Raw genomic sequence first — 21,463 nt, forward strand, 5'->3', positions numbered from 1 at the left:
AAAAAAAAAAAAAAAAAAAAAAAAAAGGCCCGTCTTCAGACAGCTAAAAAAAAAAAAAAAAATCAATCTTAGAAGTAGACATAGGGGCCGGCCCAGTGGCGCACTGGAGAGTGTGCCGCTTGGGAGTGCAGCGGCGCTCCCGCCGAGGGTTCGGATCCCATGTGGTGACCGGTTCCCGCTCACTGGCTGAGCATGGCACAGGCGCAACACCGAGGGTTGCGATCCCGTTGCCAGTCCCCGGTATGGGCGCGACACCGAGGGTTGCAATCCCGTACCGGTCAGTAAAAAAAAAAAAAAAGAAGTAGACATAGGCACAAAATGATAAATGAGAATAGAGAACCTGCATACGTACAGATGCTAAAACCAGCAAGAGGACAATTTAACGCCCTGAAAAAATGTTCATGTGCTAAGGAAACACCGCAAACATTTTTCCATTATCATTGTTTCACCTGTGATAACGAATTTTCCTTATTTCATTTTGATGAGATAAACAGATTAATGCACTACATTCTGTATCTGTCTGAAATAAGTAGCATCTGAAGGGGATTTGTTTTTACTATTACTTCTAGTTATCACCAGTAACTCCAGAAAACTCAGCATGTGTTTGACCCAGATAAAGATGTTTTCATTACAAGATAAGATTTCATGTAACGATGTGAAAATACAGATTTATCACTGGATTGTTCCAGCTGCCTGTGTGGTTTCAGAAAGGAATGAACACTACAGATTTTTACAAAGCAAGTGTCAATGAAGTTGTCTGCAAAGTACTCAAAAACACTGATGGTAAAAGTTAACCAGCAGCTTGACAACTGACACATTCACAGCTGCAGCCCCTTAAACGGGCCCAGTTGCCAAGCTCTTTCCCACCTCAGAGCTTCTGTCAATGCTGTTTTGTCTGCCTGAACACTCTTTCCCTGAAAGCTTTGCTGGCTGCTTTTCTTCTTTCAAGGACTCACTTTAAATACCACTTCCTTAGGAGGCATTCTCTGACCACCCTCAGTAGCCTCTGAGCCCCATTATTTATTCTTCAGTGATTTCACTTCCTTCACAGCCCTTACCCCAAATCATCATTTCACACTTGATTGTCTACTTTTCATTCATTGCCTTATTCATTAATTTATAAGTTCCAAAATGTCAGGAACTGTGTCCATTTTGTTCATAACTTTATCACCACTGGCTGGTACTCTGATGGTATACAATAGGCACCCAAATGCTAAAGAAGTGCATTTCAATCCAGTACTCACTTACCCAAATTAGAAATGGAAATGGACAAAAGTTTAAAAATAAGGAACACTGAATTCTATTCTCAATGCCACCACAAAATGGCTGGTTGTGACCTTGGAGAGATCCCTAAGGCCTCAGTTTCCTCATCTGCAAAATGAACAGTTCAATGAACAATCACTCACATACATCCTTTGATTCCTAAGTCAAGAACCAGTGAGCAAGAACAAACTAGTGGGGCTAGAAAGACATACAGTGAAGCTAAATATCTGAATGTTTAAAATAATAGTGTTGCTAAAAGAACACATGAGAAAAATTTTACAATTCTACAGTAAGAAAGGTCTAAGCATGATAATCCTTGAATTTATAAAGGAAAAAAGTGACATATATAGTTACCAAAAAAGAAAAAGAAAGAAGATTCTCTGTGGAAAAAAAATCATAACAAATTTAAGACAAATCAATCAGGTAAAAATGTTTGCAACATATATGATAAAGGGTTAACATTCATGCTAACAGAGACACTAAAAACCAATAAGAAGTCAAGTAATCTAAAAAGAATACAGCAAAAGGATATGATCTAACAATTCACAAAAATAAAAATAAAAATTGCCATTTAACATATGCTCTACCTAGTAACTAAAGATACGCAAACTGAAAATGAGATACTTTTTTCTTTTGCCTGTGAGACTGATGAATATTTAAAAGATAGGTAACATATGGTGCTGACAATAGAAAAAAATGGCCTCAATCATACCTTTTTCATGGTTGTATAAATAGGTATAACTTTCTGGAAGGGATTATGCCAGCAGCTACCACATTTTAAATACTACACCCACATACAGAGTGTTCTCCAGTACTATTAGAGTGGCAGGGGGACAAAGATGGGTAAGAGAAAGAAGAAAACAAGGCACTAAAACAACCTAAATTTCTATCAAGAGGGGAATAGATAAATGAAATGTAGTTCTCACTCTTAAAATGGAATACTGTGTCTATATTTAAAAGACTGAAATGAATCCACAGACACTGCCTGGGAAAGATGCCATCAATATATAAGTGGGGGAGCTAGCTGGGGAACAAACTACATAGTATAATCTCATTTTGTTAAAGAAAAAAAGTCAGTCCACATATATGAGTATATAGGTTCATATAAACAGAAATTTTTATATTAAATCATTAATATAAATTCCTATGAAGAATGCAAATTAAGAGAAATGATAAACAATCATTTGTTTACTTTTTCTACTTCTGAACTGTTGGAATTTGTTACAAGTATGTGCTGCTTTTGTTATTAAAACTCCCACCACAAAGAACACACACATATTTATAAAAGAACAGTTTTCAGACAGCATACCACAGGCAGTGCAAAACTGCAATCACCGGGAGAAGGGAAACAAACAAGGTGCGTCCAGGATCACCTCTGCTTTCTCACACAAGGCATGGGAATGTCACTGCACTGAGGAGATGAAGATCAGAGTTTGGAGCTACTAAGCTGACAATAAGTTTACAAGGCAGCATTCCAGACAGAAATGAGTGAGGCGAAAGAAGGAGCTCTGAAAATGTGCACAGAGGAACCCTAGGTTCTTTGGCCAAATACAAAGGTGCACACACAGAAAAACTCTACAAAGCCAAGGAAGAGAATAAGTATCAAGGGGAAACAACTACCAGAGCTTGGAGAGGATATGGAAATGTTTGAGACCCACCCAGTCACAGTGGAGAGACTTCACTGACCACTCTGAGTATTCATAGGCGATCCCAGGAAGGACTTACCTCAAAAGCAGGACTAATCTAACCCTAAAGTAATTATTATAAACCACATCTCACGACACTTAAAAGTAACCTTAAATCATTAAGCTGATCCACAAAGAAACTACTCCCCAAAACATAACACAATATTCAATACTCAATTTAATAAAAATATTTATTGAAGAAAATAAATATTAGACAATAACACAGCATCCATTATGTTGAACCTACAATTTAATATTGCTAGATATGTGAAGCAGGAAAATATGACCCATGATAATGCTAAAAACATGTCAAGAGAAACATACCCAGAAATGATGCAAATTAAAGATAAACAAGGACTTCCAAACAGCTATTAAAACATGTCCAAGATTTCAAAGAAAAACATGATCCTAAGAAGTAAACAGAAAATCTCAATAGAACCTGATGGACAGTAAAAAAATTATCAAATAAATTTCAGAAATTTAAAAAACAATATTTAATGAAAAATGTATTTGATAGACTTAAAACAAATTAAACACTGCAGAAAAAAATATCTAAGCTTCCACCTTTGAGACAGGGCAATAGAAACTATCCAAACTGAAGAACGAAGAAAAGAAGGTTGAAAAAATTAATAGAACATCAGTGCCAGCCAGTGTACAACACAAATAATTTCAGTAACAGAAAAGAGGAGAAATAGATGGGGTCAGAAAATTTTATGTGAATTTTAAATGGTACCCATAAATTTTGCAAATTTGATATAATCTACTGATGTAAAAGGTTCAATAAACCTAAAGCACAATAAACTAAAAAAAAATGAAAACATCAAGGCATATGATAATCAAATTTCTGAAAACCAATAATAAACAGAAAATCTTAAAGGTATCCAGAGGAAAAAAGACACATTACATACAGAGAAACAACAATAAAAGCAATGACTGCTAATTTCTTGTCAAAAACAAAACAACGTGATGATATCTTCAAAGAGCTACAAGAAAAAAAAAAGGTCAATCTAGAATTCTGCGTCCAGAAAAAACATTTTAAAAAACAAAGGCAAAATACAGTTGGTTTCAAACAAATGTTGAGATAATTTGTTATCAATAGCCCTGCATTACAAGAAATGTTGAATAAGTTCTTCAAGCTTAAGGAACACACTATCAAATGGAAACTCAGTTTGACGCAGAAAAATAGTGATAGAAACGGAAAATAGTGGTAAATACAAAAGATCTTTCCTTGTTTTTTAATTTCTTAGAAAGTTACTTAACAAAAGTATCGAAAGATACTCTAGAGTTTAAAGCAAAAATAATAACAATATATCATGAGGGTTTACTTACTAAAAAAAAAATAGTACAAAGGAGTAGGAGGGAACGATATATACTGTGCAATAAAATAAGTTTGAAATTCACACTGTAAACCCTAGAGCAAATGCTAACATATAAAGCAGGTACAGCTAATAAAACAATAGTGAAGATAAACTTCCACCTTCAATCCAGAAAAATGACAGCAAACAAAACAAACTAAGCAGAAGAAAGGAAATAACAAAAACAAAAACAAAAATTAAAAAAATAGAAAATTAATAAAACCGAAAGTTTTAAATTGAAGAATATTAATAAATTGATCAAACTCTGGCCTGACTGACCCAGAGAAAAGAGAGAGAACACAAATTACAGATATCAAAGACAAAAGAGAGGTCATCAGTACAGATCCTACAGACAATAAAGGATAATAAGGAATATTATAAACTTGAAGCCAATAAATTCTAAAATTTAGAGAAAAATCCATAAAAAATGGAAACCTACTTACAAAGAAAACTCCAACTATAACTGTTGAATTCTATCAAACATTTAAGAAAGAAATAATTCCAATTCTATACAAACTCTTTCAGAAAATAAAAAAGGAGGGAACCCTCGCCAACTCATATTTGATATTTCCAATATCAAATGAAAAAGACATAAGAAAACAATCTACATACCCATATCCCTCATGAGCACAGGTGCAATAATCTGCTACCTGTTATACACAATTATCTACATAAAAACCAGATGATGGTTTTTGCCTTGCTTGTGGGAATCAAGTACAACACTGAGTTACTTACTGCTCAGAGTTCAACTTTACAGGTACAGTCTGGATTATTTGAGTAGTTGGCAAACCTATGTCCTAACACCTAGGATGTTATCTAGTAGAAAAGATCAAAAAGATACTTTGGCAAGTCCTTCTTAAACTTCAGCCTGAAAAAAAGCTAAAACTTTGTCTTTAGGTGAAGAAAGCAGATTATAAAATACTTCACTTTCGTAGAATATATCTATAGTAACAGATGCTTAACAAAAAAATAAAAGTACAGATAATAAATTTTTTTTTTTTCCTTTTTGTCTTTTTTTTTTCGTGACTGGCAACGGATCGCAACCCTCAGTGTCGCACCCATACCGGACCGGGACCGGCAACGGGATCGCAACCCTCGGTGTTGCGCCCGCACCTCGCTCAGCCAGTGAGCGGGAACCGGTCTGTATGTGGGATCCGAACCCTCGGCGGGAGCGCCGCCACGCTCCCATGCGGCGCACTGTAGCAGTGCACCACCGGGCCAGCCCCCAGATAATAAAATTTTAAAAGTACTTATCTATTGATAGTGTGCTTATTTTTATTTTCTACTTTTTGCTCATTCTTAGTGTCTAAAGTTTCTACTAAGAATGTGTATTATTTTTTCATAAGAATAACATTATTTTCTCTAAAAATATGAGGGTACTTTAAAAAGTTCATGGAAAAAGAGAATTAAAAGATAATACGCATCTTTCCAAGAACTTTTTGAAGTACACTTAAACAAAAGGGAGGAAATAGTTAACATATAATCTGAGGTTCCTGGGGCCGGCCCGGTGGCGCACTCGGTAGAGTGCGGCGCTTGGGAGTGCAGCAGCGCTCCCGCCGAGGGTTCGGATCCCATATAGAGACCGGTCAGCTCACTGGTTGAGCGCGGTGCGGGCGCGACGCTGAGGGTTGTGATCCCGTTGCCGGTCATGAAAAAAGACAAAAAAAGGAAAAAAATAATAATAATAATAATAATAATCTGAGGTTCCTGAATCACAATTCTGGAATAAAATGTTTCATTTTAAAATCTAGATGTTACAAATAGTCTGCTTCTCAATCTTTTTTATGTCAAGTGGAAAATCATGTATGTATGGCACCAAAGGGTAAACTGTTGAGACTGCTAGAAACTGGAGGCAACTAGTCAGAACTCAGTCTGTCAAAGTGCCTGCACAGTCACCAGAGCTGATGGGTCTCAGCATATGTACCTACACTAGGCAAGCTGCTACTTACCATAAGGAAACTCTGATTTATGGTATCTCAAAATTAGAAATATGAGAAAAATCTCTTAACATAGTATAGCTCTAAAAAAAAGAAAATCTCATTCCATGTGCTATTTTTAAGTCACTATTCAAGATAGAATGAGAAGACTGAATTTATGATCTATGTCTTGGCAAACACAGCCAAAACAAGTTGCAATCCACATTTAAAACACTCTCAAATAGAGTATCTTTTATAAAATAATAATTGGAAAATATCAAAGGAGAACCAAATAGCTCCTATTTCAGTTTGCAGATTCTTCAATACGTAGTTTCAGAAATGCATCAACAACAATCTGGCTCCTTTTCATCAGGCACATATAAAATATCATTTGGCATATGGAAGTTATTCCCATAAAGATGAATCAGATAAGAAGCAAATGATTATTACCTCACATTACATGAAATGGAAAGAAGCCATTAATGCAGCATTAAGGTCATAAATACACATTCAGAAGCCAACAAAATAAAACATTAGTTCTCAAAGCATTATCATCTCACCCTTGCTGCCACATTAACAGTACACACTAAAAACTCTGACAAATATTATAATTTATATGAAATACAGAAGGATTAAGCTTCCCATTTTCATGTTAACTTGTAGATTTCCCAATTTACTTATTGGCTAAGAGCAGGTGTCTAATGCCAAAGCTCAAAAGGACCCTGTATATCGGAATCACTCCAACACTGAGCATGCTCCTCAGAAGTCTACCTCAGGCTTCCCAATCCCTAAACCAAAAAGAGGGCAGCACTGAGAAAAAGGCAAAGGAATATCCCAAATTATTCCTCTGGGGACTTCTTGATCCTTATATCTTATACCTTATTAGCTCCTATTAGGAGCTGGTAAGGAAACTAGAGGAGGTGCTATGGACTGAATGTACTCCCCAATTCATTGAAGCTTAATCCCCATTGTAAATTAATCCCCACTGTAACTATTTTTATAATCCTATTATAAAAATTATAAGGTAAGGGCCTTGCGGTGATTAGATTATGAGGACCATGCCCTGGTAAGTGGATTAATCCATTGATGGTTTAATGCTGGTCATGGGCGTGGTACTGAGGGACTGAAAAAGAGAGCCAGTGGGGAGGTTAGCACTCTTTCTGCTCCACCATTCTCCCCACATGATACCCTGCTTTGCTTTGCTGTGAAGAGTCACTACCCACCAACGAGGCTCTCACCAGATGTGTTCCCAGCCTCCAAAACTGTAAGCAATAAATATTGTTTCTTTACAAATCACCCAGGTAAGGTATTTCTGTTACAAGCAACAGAAATGGACTAATACAGGAGGCAACTTCAGAGAATGCTAGAGCCCCAAGCTTTAGATATTCACATTTAAACACTACCTCCCCGCTTCTATTATTCTCAAAAGGATAGCACAAAAACAGGGTTTCTTATCAACCCTTGTTGTTCCATTCACAGTATGTATAAATGTGTGTAGATTAGAAATAAACAAGATGAATACCATGACAATTATGCAAAATTTATATATAGATATATGGATATGTATATCTTATACATAATAAACACATGTATACAATCATGCAATCACTTAACAATAGAGACACATTCTGAGATATGCATCAGGCAATTTCGTCATTTTGCAAATATCACAGAATGTACTTACACAAACCTAGATGGTATAGTCCACATACCTAGGCTATATCATACAGCCTAAATATGGCTTCTAGGCTACAAACCGGTACAGCCTGTTACTGCATTAAAAACTGCAGGCAATTGTAACACAACAATAAGTATTTGTGTATCTAAACATATCTAAACATAGAAAAGGCACAGTAAAAATACAGTATTATAATCTATGGAACCACCATCATACATGTGGTCCACAGTTGACCAAAATGTTTTATGTGGCAGATGACGGTACTCTCATAAGTTTCTTAAAATTAACAGGAAATAGGAAAATATGCTTTGTTTATACATTCATTCATAAAAATCATCTGAATAGTTCCCAAGTGCCATTACCCACTTGATAGGATAAAAAATTCTGCCTACCATGTGTCAGGCACCGTACTAGACACTAAGAAGTTTTTAAAAGTTGAGTAAGACAGGAGCCCTGCCTTCAAAGAATTTACACTCTCATTGGGAACCAGACAAGCAAATCAACAATTAAAAAAGGAACGTAGACTAGGGTAAGTGTTGTGCTACAGACACAAACAAGGACCAGGGAAACAAGGTGTACAAATAATGGAGAAGAGGGCAGGAAGGAAAGGTTTCCCAAGAGCTGATGCTTGAACTAAAATATGCAGGACTAATTAATTAAATATAAACATGGGAGCTTTTATGTGCAGCAAGGCATGAAAAGCATGATGGAGTTAGAAAACTGAACACTGCTTTGTACCAGAACATAGGACATACAGCAAGGGACTCTCAGGATAGACAAGCTGATCATGAAAGGTCTTGTATCCTGAATCAGAAAATATGAACTGTAATCCACAGCCAGTAGCAAGTGACTATAAGATTTTAGGCAGAAACATAGTAATAATAATAGTAGCAGCAGTAATAATAATATTTCCTTATAATAAGTCATAAGTACTTATGATGTGCCATACATTATGCTAATAGCTTTCTATATATTAGCTATTGTCCAACAATTCAATCTACAAAATTATGCCCACATTACAGATAATAAAACTGAAGTCCAAAGAGGTAAAATAACTTGCCTGAGGTCACATATCTAGAAAGCAGTGGAGCAAGATGTGAAGGGCAACCTCAAAGAATTCTAACAGATGATCAATTTGGCAAGGAATGTAATGTGTGGATTAATGAAGTGCATAGACAAGAAAACTGTGTCAGCAGACTATTTCAAAAAACCAAGTAAAAAATGTTAGGAGCCTTAACTAGAGTTGTGATGGTTGCAGTGCAGAAGTGGGTGACAAGAGCCATTTGAAAAGACTCCCGGGACTTGGTAAAGTTAACGTTGATTCGTCTCCATTGTGGCACTTAGTACAATTACAATTAATTATTTGTTATCTCTCTCTTCCCTTACAGACTGTAAACTCTTAAATCTCAGTAGCCTATGTCTTGTTCCCCACTGTATATACAGTGCCTAGGACATTGCCTAGCTACATAGTAGCTACTTAAATATTTGTCAAAGAAAGAAGGGAAGGAAGGAAGGAAAAGGAGAAAATTTCTAGATTTCTAGCTTGGGTGAGATATAGATAATGGCAGCATGGACCATCCAGGGAATAGAGCAGAAGAAACAGATTATAAAAAGGGAAGGTAAGTTTGTACAAATATGTAGGAAGTTTTACATTAAGTTACAATATATGCTCTGTGTAAAGATAACTCCATGAGAACTCTATTACTGCCTTATCCAATAGTACATGGGAAATTGTGTAAGAATGATTCTTGACATACTAATTAATTAGTATGGTATTAATAGAATTACCAGCACCATTCATATGGGAACTCAAAAAATTTTTTAAACATTTGATCTTTAATCTTCTGAACATATCTGGATGGCTGAGAATGAGGAAACTGAGAAGAAAACTGGCTCCAGGTCATTAATGGTGCATTTGACGAGAGCCTGAGACCAGTATTTCCATGAGGGAGTTGGAAAAATCCTCTGTATTACCACCATTTTGTAGTTTCTAAAAACTATGGATGCCCTTCTTCCTTGCTCTCCTTCATTGTCAAATATTTATTTTATCCTAATATTGTTTTCTTCCAATTGAATGAGAAAATGAATCTAAAGCCCTAAATACAGTGCCTGGCACACAGCAAAAACATTATAAAGGTTTGTTATCATCACAATGACCATGATTATCATCATTATGATTTCTACAACTACTACACTGTTAAACTAACACAAGGTCAGACAGATAGAACCACAGGTCCTGTAAATAAAACACAGGTAATAGATGCATTTGCCTAATATCACCTTCTTAATTATCTTTCTCCTGCAAGGTTCCTTCTGCCTTTTCTGCAGACTGAAACACTCTCTGGTCTTCTCCTAACTTCTACTCATTCCTAAGGTTGCTTCCCAAAAGTCACTTTTTCTCAGCAATCTCATCCCACAGCCCAGTTTTTTGGTTAAAAATTCTCACTATGCTTTGTGTTCCTTCATCAGATTTGTCAAAGTTTGTAATAACATATTTGAGTGTCTACGTGCCTCATGCAGTAAAGGACCATGCCTTTTTGCTCATAATCACACCCTAAGTACCCAGCAAAACAGTTTATATCATAAACTGCACTCAGCAAATTCTTGCTGGATATATCAAAAAATGATGAAATCCTAGACTTTTTTACTAGTCTGTATCTGATCAACTCTTGACTTATAGCTAAATATTTTTCTGCACTGAATCCAAAATAACAGACTACAGACACTTACAAATAGTTTATTCCAAAACTGGCTTAGACCTTTTAAAACATAGTTTCAATTTCAAATCCCTACAAAATGCACATCATAGAGCAAAATATTTAAGGCAGCAAGAAAAATCAGTTAAGATTTTTAAAAATTATTTTAATAAATAGTCATGATAATCCTTGTTAATAAATATTTAATATCTATGTTAACTTAAGAAACAATATAAACCACTGCAGATTTGAAATTTTCATTTTTAAATAGTTTGGAAACTCTTACCTTGACATTTCCCAATAATAGATGTAAAATCATCTTTTGCAGACCTGCAAAATATGTGCAAAATCAAGACAATTTTACCATAACAACACTGTTGTGTAGGACTATAAAACACCACAGGTACTACGGACTAGACAACTTCTATATACAATACTGAATCCTTCCTTCTATTACAGAGATGGTTTTGTGCCTCAAATAAGGCCCTTAAATTAGTTGCGATATTTTCTTCCAACCTTCTTACTGCATCGAAAACAAAGCTACACCAGGGAAATGGTGATTCAGCTCAAGTAAGTTTAAGCAAAGTCTTTTAAAACAATAGGGATGTCTCACCCCATCCCCTAAGATTCTGATATCTGGGATGGGACCCAAGCAAAAATAATTTTTAAAACTCCACAGACTGATCCTAGTTAAGAACAACTGGTCTATAACATACTACAAAGTTTGATAACTCAGGGAAAAAAGTCTTATTTTAATAAATAAATAGTCTTAATAGGTCACCATATTCATATCAGTGACCTCCTTAAAATCTCTGATCTTGAAATATGAGGGTACCTCAAAAGGTTCATGGAAAAATGGAATTAAAAAATAATATGGGGGCCGGCCCGGTGGCGCACTGGATAGTGCGCCGCTTGGGAAGCGCGGCGGCGCTCCCGTCTGAGGGTTCGGATCCCACATACAGACCGGCTCCCGCTCACTGGCTGAGCGAGGCGCAGGAGCAACACCGAGGCTTGCGATCCCGTTGCCGGTCCCCGGTCCGGTACGGGGGCAACACTGAGGGTTGCGATCCGTTGCCGGACATGGAAAAAAGACAAAAGACAAAAAAAAAAATTAAATAATAATAATAATAATAATAATAATAATAATAATAATAATAATATGAATCTTTCCATGAACTTTTTAAAAGACCCTTCATATATACCAAAGTAGTATAATTATTAAAAATATGTTTAAAAATGAAAATTGGTAAACCTTCTTGAAAATAATGTAATAACAATTATCCAAAACCTTAATGTCCATAGCATTTGACCTAGCATTTCCACTTCTATAAATTTATCCCCAGGAAATAATTACAGATATACACAGATACCAAGAAAATTAATACAGTCTAATTTTTTTAAAAAGAGAAAAATACACCCAGCATAAAGAGATTAATTAATTTTGCTATGTGCACTCAATGAAATATTATGTAATTACTATATGTGACATGGAAAGATGTCACAATATAGTAATTCTCAAATGTTATCCAGGAAAAGGTATCAAATAGAACATACAGTACTTTTCCATTAGATATATATAAAAATATATTACACACATACAAACACACATACACATATACAGATAGAAAAGTTTCCAAGAATGTACATCAAAATGTTAATAGTAGACAACACTAGATAGCAGAATTATAGGTAATTTGTAGTTCCTTCTTTCCGCTTAACTGTATTTGACTAAGCATTACTTTTAAAACAAATTTTAAAGACTTCAATATTTTTAGCCATTTTTAAAAAGATTATATCATATTACAAGTAAAGCCAATTATAAATATGGAAATAAATTTCCTCAAGAAATTGGGCTGTTCAGCCTCCAAGTGGAATAGAGCAGAAAGAAGTAAAGGCGACCTGGTTCCAGCTCTGTGTAACCCGGACAAAATATTTAACATAAGTTTCATTTTCCTTTCAATAAAATAAGATAATACCAACTTCACACAGCTTAGTGCAAAGATTATGTATAAATTAGCATAAACTAGTTCAATACCTTCATCCTTAATATAATCACTAACTAATAGTTGCTATTTTTGCTGGGGAAGAGGAGAAAGACATAACTTTGGTTTTGACATTTGGTTTTGTCAAAACATCAGAGAACTTAATTTACTTAAGACAGTTAAGCAAACTTTGAGGATGGGGTATTTATATTCCTTTCCCATAAGATTCTATTAGTTAGCTTTTTGTCTTGTTCTCTGATAGTTTCTAAGTGGTTCCCTTACTTATGACATCCCTTAATCATAAGAAATTATTATTTCTTTACTTAGGAAAGAAGGAAACACATATTAGCCACTATAATCTGTAACAGCTGCCAAATTACAAATCAACGATGCAATTCACAAGTCATTTTTTTATCCATGGGCAGCCCCACACACAAGCAGGTTAAGTATGCCACATCAGAGCAAGTGATTAAAGTTACTTGCCACTCACTACAAAAATAAAACTGGGGAACAACAACCCTAGTACTATCTTGCAAAAGGCAGAATTTTTTCTCAAAAACTGAACTGTGTTTCAGCTTTTCATTTTTCTTTTCTCAAAAACCATTTCCTATTTATAACTGCTTCGTAATATCCAATAATGACCTGAGACACAAGAATTATCTTTTCTATTCTAATCCAATCAAGAAATATTTATTGAATACCTACTGGGTGCCTACTATCATCACTACTGGAGCCAATTTTGCATTCTATGTGTTCTTCACTGTGGTAGAAAAGACAAAAATGGGATAGAGAGAACAACTGTCTTAAAAATTCAGGAACAGCTGCTATTCATGGGATTTACTTTTGGAAGCTACCTTGCCCTTTTTCTTTGCTGACCATTCCACATCTTTGCTTAAAGGCACTTCCTTCAGGTTTCTGCAGAGTCAGTGTATATACCTATATTCATTCAACAAAAGCAATGAGCACCAACTCTGAGCAATGCAGTGGGTGAGGCCCTGGAATGCCCTCCCAGAATCTGTTTCCCCTACCCCTCTTGCAAATATCCCACTTATTCATCACACATAAACAATTAATTCCTATGATGTTCAAGGAACTATAACACGCTGGGAAAAAGGGACAGTCCCTGCCTCCAAGGACCACACAATATAATCTTAGCTGCAGACTGCAGATCCCACTCACACTGAGTTTTTGGCAAACGGCACGTGCTGAAGTTGTGCAAAGCAGTGACCCTAAATATAATGAGGGAGGCATGCAAGCATATAAGGCTAAGTACAACATGATTAAAATATACCATAGCTTTGTGGTTAAGAACATGAACCCCAGAGTAAGAATACCTGATTTCAAATCCTCAGGCAAGTTATTTAACCATATCGCACCTGCTTCTTCATTTCTAAAATGGGAAAAATAGCAATGCCTACTACCTCATAGGGCTTCTGCCAGATTGAATGAGTTACCACACACAGAGCACTTACAACAGTGCCCATAACTGTTAGCATTATCTTCTTATCATTAAATATAATAATAGAGAAATGTGTTGATTGTTACAAGAGCATAAAGGATTGGTACCTAACCAATTTGGGACAGAGCAGGGGTTGGGGGGCCAATACGAGGTGTGTTCCCAAAGGTATCCTAGTGGAACTGACTCTTCACCATATAAGTCTTTAGATATACTAACGTTACAAAGCTTCTGCAAGTTATTTTTGTATCCTTTTCACCAAAGTTTTTAGTAGCAAGCTACATGAAACCCTTGGTCAAGCTCTCCTTCTCCAGATCTAATTATCTATCCTGATTCCACATGAACACTCTGACCCTAAAATTATTTTTGATCATGTTTTCCTTTCATGAGAAAAAGATAGAAATAAATGGTGTCTGTTAACTGCTCTTTATAAGTCACACCATGAGCACATTTCTCAAAAAGGTACATTTCACATTACTCAACAAATGAAATAGGAAGTGCTAGCCCATTCCTATGAACAATGTAAATTCAAACATGTGCCAACTTTATACTTAATAATGCAGCTAAAAAACAGAGGGATCTACATATTAAAGTCACATCAAATTAAGTGCAATAATTTAGTTTTGAAGGGCTGCCATTGCTGCCTATAATTTTTATCCTGATGGTTTTAAGAGGGACAAGAAAGCCTCCCCATCTGAAGCCAATGCTCAGATGAGGGCAAACCTTGTCTACTCCCCAAAAAGTTGAGAGGTCCAGTTCTACTTGGATAAATGGAAAAAGAAAGAAATACCACAGACAGAAATCTAATACCAACATGACAACAACTGAATGGCCTTTAATACTATCTTTAGTCAAGAATAATAATAATAAAGCAGCAGAAAAACCTTCTGACTGGTATCTAGGCATCCTGAAATTTCTGCCTCTTTGCTTATTTTTTGAAAACCATGTTAGGGATTGCCTGGAAAAAGGAATAATCCTCAATTTAAGAGGTGCCACACATTTAGTCTGCTGCTATAAATTTCCCAAAAAATGAACTAGTTTTTCTGAGTTAATTGGTATTGTTATTTCTTTCACAACCGATGTATCATTTAAAAATAAAATACCTAGAAAGCCCCATTTAGAGAAGTATTTCAGATGTGTATGTATTACCAATAAATGTTTCACGAGGACAGGTAATAACGCTGGTCTCATATAACATGTAACCTTGGTCTTTTCCACAGCCATATTTGATCTGTAGCTTTGTGCCAACAGAGCAAAGCAGCCCATACTTTTTTTTTTACACCTTCCTGAATATCTGTTTAGCTGATTTAGCAGCAACTACTCAAACAAGAGTGATTTCCAGAGTTCTGAAAGATAGACCTTGCTTATTGAGAACGTAGAATTTCTCAGGAGATAGCAGAGTGATGTGGGGAAGTAGAAAGATGATCAAACTACTCTGAGAAAGCATCCTTCATTCTTTTTTGTTTTGGCACCTGACCGGTACAGGGATCCAAACCCTTGACCCTGGTGTTATAATACTGCACTCTAACCAACTGAGGTAATCAGTCTTTAACCGACATAAGTTGGTATTTGACACCTCACTAAATTAAATGAGTTAATGATAAAATCCTTTTAAAGACATCCCCTTTAAAAATCTTAGTTCCCATTTCTTAAGTAAAATTTTTCTCAAAAAAAACTTAAGTATCAATAATATTAACAATTACCTGATCTCCACACACTGATCTTGGACAGCAGCCAAAAGCTTCCCATTGCTTTCATGTAGGAAAAAGAGAAAAAAAATCTATGAATATTTGTGGCATTCTTTAACACGGATGAAATTATTTTAAGAAGTTAAAATCATTTTTAAATTTTTTCAATTGCTTTAATTATCCATCTTCCACCTTACAATTAGGTAAGTATACAGGTATAAAAGCATATAAAATGATTCAATACAGCATAAATTAACACTTTTTAATAATATTAATCATATGTGACAAAGAGAATTCACATACAATAAAAATCAAGACTGAAAGCCATAAGGACTCTAAAATTAAGGTCCATAATGAAGTTCAAAAGTTAAATCATACAGGCAGGGGCAAGCTGGCAAGATGGCAGCAGCTGGAGTGGCCATCTGAGGTGGGCAGCTTCAGCCCTGCTGCTCCGAAGCCTGTGCCTGCCCATCAGGGAGCTCTCAGCTCTGGCCCAGCTCTATCACAAGAAGGTTGTCGATCATTATGAAAATCCTAAGAACGTGGGGTCCCTTGACAAGACATCTACAAATGTCAGAACTGGACTGGTGGGAGCTTCAGCATGTGGTGATGTAATGAAGTTACGGATTCAAGGAGATGAAAAGGGATGAAAAGGGGAAGATTGTGGATGCCAGGTTTAAAACATTTGGCTGTGGCTCTGCAATTGCCTCCAGCTCATTAGCCATGGAATGGGTGAAAGGGAAGATGGTGGAGGAAGCCTTGACCGTCAAAAACACAGATATTGCCGAAGAGCTCTGCCTCCCTCCTGTGAAACTGCACTGCTCCATGCTGGCTAAAGATGTAATCAAGGCCACCCTGGATGATTACAAACTGAAACAAGAACCCAAGAAAGGAGAGGTGGAGAAGAAGTGAGCCTTTGGTGAAGCCTCCAGTCACATCATCTGTTTGCCCACCTGTCATGCAGTCACCTTAGATATTCAGAAGCCCCTCGCACTGCATAGAAAAGCTACAAGTATTTGAAGAGCACAGTATTTGCTGTTCACATTGTGACTTTAGTGCAAGCAAAATACAAAGTTTAATTGTTCTGAATCCTGTGGTTTCTTTCAGCTCACTTTTATTGCCTTAACCTAGTTAATGTATATTTTGATTGTGTATATGGCTTCAGAACTTAAATTAATAATGAAGTCTCAAGTATTGACAGCTTGTGAAGTGCATAAATATCTAATTTTACCAGAACTGATTTTGGGGAAGATTACCAGTAGAAGGCCTTGGTCTGATTATTTGATAGAAAGTTATTGTACATAAAACAGATATGCATATATATTTTTATATATATTTGTATAAATACACTATATACTTATATATTTATAATATATATATTATGATAAATAAAAGAATGTAAGACAAAAAAAAAAAGCTAATCCAGATAGAAAAACATTATTTGAATTTTACATATCCTTACCTTGCAAGTGCCAAGTGCCAGTTTATCTGTTTATTAACCAAGCGGACAAGTCCATCAGGGAGCAAAAATGGTGCAGAGCTGAAACCACAACACATTAAGCTAGCTTAAAATCTAATCATGAAAACCACATATAAATAAGTAAGTATTATAAATAGCACATACAGAGAGAGACAAGGATTTTTTTCCATTAGAAAACAAAATCTGAATATTAGTAAATCCAAAACCAAAAGTTACTACTTTGATATCTGAAATTTTACCATATACATTTCTCTATTTCCAGGAAAACATGGTGTTATATTTAAAGTTATAAACTTTATGTCCTTTCCAGGAAAAAGATATATGGGATACCAGTAACAGAGTAGAGTGAGCTTACAGCCCCCTCCCCGCCCCCGCTATGACCACCTACAAATTGTGGGTCAAATATAACCAACACAAATTCTAGAAAAGAATCAAACTCACAAGAAAGAAAGAGAAATTTACAAGTACTAGAAATGAAAAGGTAATTGAAAGCTATAATTGAGTACAGGAAAAAGTGAGACAAGAACCCAAAACAGGACTTAAACCCAGGATAGGAAACGAGCTGTTGGACTACAGAGAGGACAGAAGTTGGAAGTGAGAATTCTGCAAAAAACAGGATGTTCAAATGACTGCACCATCAATGAAAGAACAAGAAACATCTCCCTGTGGGCACAGGGACACTGTAAGGACTCTCACCTCTGCCTGGACCACTGGTCTGTGGGGGATGGGAATAAAATCTCCTATGAAAAATCAAAAACCCAAGCCTGCACTATATACAAGAACGGACTGCAATTTCACTCATGTGATGCAAAAATCCCCAAGCATAAGTTCACAATAAAACGAATCACAAAAGACATAAGGAAACTACCCACATGAGTGAGAGAGTAAACACAACAAGTTAGAGGAGTAAGACCTGAAGAACGCAAGAAAATAGGTGGAAAAGAATAAAGAAAACATTCTATGAAAGAAAAGCAGGAAAAAGAAAAAAAGAACATTCTGGAAATCAGAAAATACAAAATAGGATGAAAAATATGAGTAGTATACATTTGGTATATTTATGCTTTTTTCTGGCAGCTGGCCAGTACAGGGATCAAATCCTGGATGTTGGTGTTAACAGCACGACTATGCTCATTTTTTAAAATATAAAATATTAATATTGAGATAGTTACAGAAATATTATAATAAAGATATGAAACATGCATGTGAATACCATCTACATGAGGATTATAATTTCCTCTGGAAGGGAAGGGGAGAGGAAAAAGATGGGGGAGACGACTTGAGATGCAACATTTTGCATAAAAAAAGAGAAAGAGCTTTCTGAAGTAAATATGGCAAAATAGCAACAGCTTCAATTCAGATGTAGATATATGTTATATACAGGTTTATTATATTTGTCTATAATTCTCAGTATGTTTATAATATTTCATAATTAAGAGAACAAAGCTGTTTTTAAAAAAGAAAAGATAGATGAAACAAATATTGGCCACAAAACCTTTAGGTTTAATTACCATAAATTCAAAAGCACAAATTGAACTGTGACGTTTTTGAAAGTAACATATCATCAGGAAGATTAAAAATAATCACCTCGCATGTGATGCATTCACAACATGTACAATGATCAATATGGCCAACTCCAAGAAAAAGACTTCTCAGGAGAAAGAGGGACAGAAAGACACTACCAGTGCTTGACGTTAAGGTGCTCACACATAGGACGAGACTTGTATGAGAGTTCATTCTTTTTGAGTCCTGCTCGCCAATAGATAACAAAAAGGACTGTCAAGCAGCAACCTGAACAGACATATTTTCTGCCCATCCTCGCCGAGGGTGATCAGGACTAGCAAGCTGTGGCCTAGTGAACTCAGGAAAGCAGCCTACCTCTTATACCTCCCTTCCCTTCACCCACCCTCTCTCCTCACTCCTCTCTCTACCCTATAACACCCGAGACCCCCAAAATACAGAAAAAACTAAGAAATTTAAGGATATATACGGATGCTCCTTGACTCAGGATGAGGTTATGTCCCAATAAACCCATCAAATGTCAAAAATATCATAAGTTGAGAATGCACTGAATCCTCGGATAAACCCACGGTAAGGTTAAAAACTCACTCAAACCACCACAAGTCAGGGGCCGTCTATATGTGTATGTACATATGCACACACACACAGACTGAAAGCAGAAAAACATTGGAACAAGTCTTGGAGAAAAGCCAAGGTCTCTTTTATAGAACTATGTTATCTCTGGAGCTTTTAAGATTAGATGTCCTCATGGAAAAAGCAATCTGTAGTAAATAGTTCTATAAAACAATTCCTATACATGTATTTAAAAGCAGAACCATATTCTTTGTCAGAATAATTATTTCTCTGTTCTTTCTGAAGCTGAAAATTCGCACCATGCCTAAGGACATACTTAACACTCAAAGAATAAAAAAGTACACAATAGCTGAAACCTAAAGAACCTTCTCTGATGCACAGAAATTGAACATCGACCACTAGAAAGTTGAGGTAACAACAAGGCAAAAATGCTTTTTAAAAGATATGCAAGCTACAGAATGTGGGCATTCAAGATAAGGCTGAGAATGCTCATAAGGGGAAGCAAAAGTCATCATGAGATATTATTAATAATGACTAAAGGAACAGAAATTATCCTAAGTCTACCGAGATATCTTCTCACGTTATGCCAAAATGTCTGACAGGTCTACTTTATAAACTAGTTTCACCTGAACTTCAGCATCTATATCATGATCTGGGACCCAATTATGAAAACTTAAATCACAAATAAAATAGTATTGTTTGTATTTGATGTTCATACTGTTTCTCTGAAGACTCACCTGTACCAAAGGTATTGGCGTAAAAATAAGAAACGATCTATAATGAAAAGAAACAGCAAGTCAAAGATAAATCAGTTGTCCTTTAAGAAACATTTTCAAGTAAGATTTATAGACAAGAAATCTAAACTATACTGCAGACTGAGTCAAACAAAACAGAATAAAATGAAACATGGAGAACACAACTTTCAAAATGAGAGTATAAACATAACCTAATATATACAATAACTTTTACAAGGTCATTTGTTTACGTTGAATTACAAGTTTGAGTGTTACTCAAAACACTGAAGTATTCCCTAACTGTACAATATGTAAAAGTGGTTTGAAATGCTAAATTAATCTAAGAAGCTTTAATGAAACTATGCACTAGGAATCACAGTAATTACCCTTTAAAACCAAAGTATTTGTACAAAAATTAAAACAAGATACCATTTTATACTTTGCATCAAAGATTTAAAAAATAATAAAAATACCTAAAAGGGAAGTCCACAGAAAACTAAATCTCTAACACATTATTAAAAAATGCTTTATATGATCCTACTCAAAATGTTCATGTGTGTACCTGTGTATGCAGTTAGATGTATATCAACGGAAAAACATCTAAAGGATAACAGATTATTTCTGGGTGGTAAAATGAGAAAAAAATTACTTATTCCAATTTGTGGTTGTCTAAATTTTCTATAATGAATTTGTATTACTATGTACATTTTCTAAATTTTCAAAATTTCAGGTATTTGTGATAATAAAAACTGAATGTGTTAATTTTGAGTATTTAGCACCTTTGAAACTGAATCTTCTCTTTATAAGGAACTCAAATTCACCAGTATAATAAGGATAGATTTTGGAGCCAGAAAGACATGCAGTCAAATTCCAAATGAATGACCTGGGGCAAGTTTCCCCATCTAACGACATAAAGTAATAGCACCTACTATGCTGGTCTGGTAAAATCATTTGATTGATTAATTTAGTAAAGCTCTCATAGCACCAGCTCAATTAAACTAGTGCTCAATCCTTTCTCAGACACTCGCTAGCTCATATGTAAAGTCTGTCGGGAGTTAAGTGAATGCTCTGGTCAATCAAATTTGTAATTTTAATATCTCTAACCAGATATATCTAAACAATGTAAACCACTTAAAGTGGTCTCTCTTTTCACCTTCAATATCCATAGATTCTCTGAGACTCATACTCGGTTTGATGTTCCTAACTCCTTGTATACCATTCATAATGGATAAACCCAGGCTACACTTTTATCTCTAAGCTGCATTAAAAATGTGTGAATATACATATACATACATACATGTGTGTATACATAAATATATACACTATAAAATGAAACTCAGGTAACATGTATGCTACTCACTTTCATCAGGCACACATCAGAAGTCTAACGAACACATTTTAAAAGCCCTAAACTTTCTAAAATATCTGTTACTGATGAA

At 35.5% G+C, this 21,463-nt stretch overlaps 1 protein-coding gene and 1 pseudogene across 1 annotated transcript in view; one reads left to right on the forward strand and one right to left on the reverse strand.

The window, feature by feature from the left end:
• The window catches only part of NBAS (neuroblastoma amplified sequence), a gene marked incomplete at its 3' end in the record, with an annotated part of 53,864 nt that overhangs the window by 29,924 nt on the left and 2,477 nt on the right, over positions 1–21,463 (reverse strand). Inside the window, exons 3-6 of the mRNA XM_008581551.1 lie at positions 20,028–20,064; positions 17,182–17,259; positions 15,735–15,782; positions 10,880–10,923 (exon numbers count right to left, since the gene is read on the reverse strand). Of these exons, the coding sequence (XP_008579773.1) occupies positions 10,880–10,923; positions 15,735–15,782; positions 17,182–17,259; positions 20,028–20,064 (207 nt within the window). The remainder of the gene's footprint in view (positions 1–10,879; positions 10,924–15,734; positions 15,783–17,181; positions 17,260–20,027; positions 20,065–21,463) is intronic.
• On the forward strand, positions 15,814–16,631 carry LOC103597683 (annotated as a pseudogene).

This window comes from Galeopterus variegatus, unplaced genomic scaffold (genome assembly GCF_000696425.1).
Source record: "Galeopterus variegatus unplaced genomic scaffold, G_variegatus-3.0.2 Scaffold2392, whole genome shotgun sequence".
Classification (NCBI taxonomy): Eukaryota; Metazoa; Chordata; class Mammalia; order Dermoptera; family Cynocephalidae; genus Galeopterus; species Galeopterus variegatus.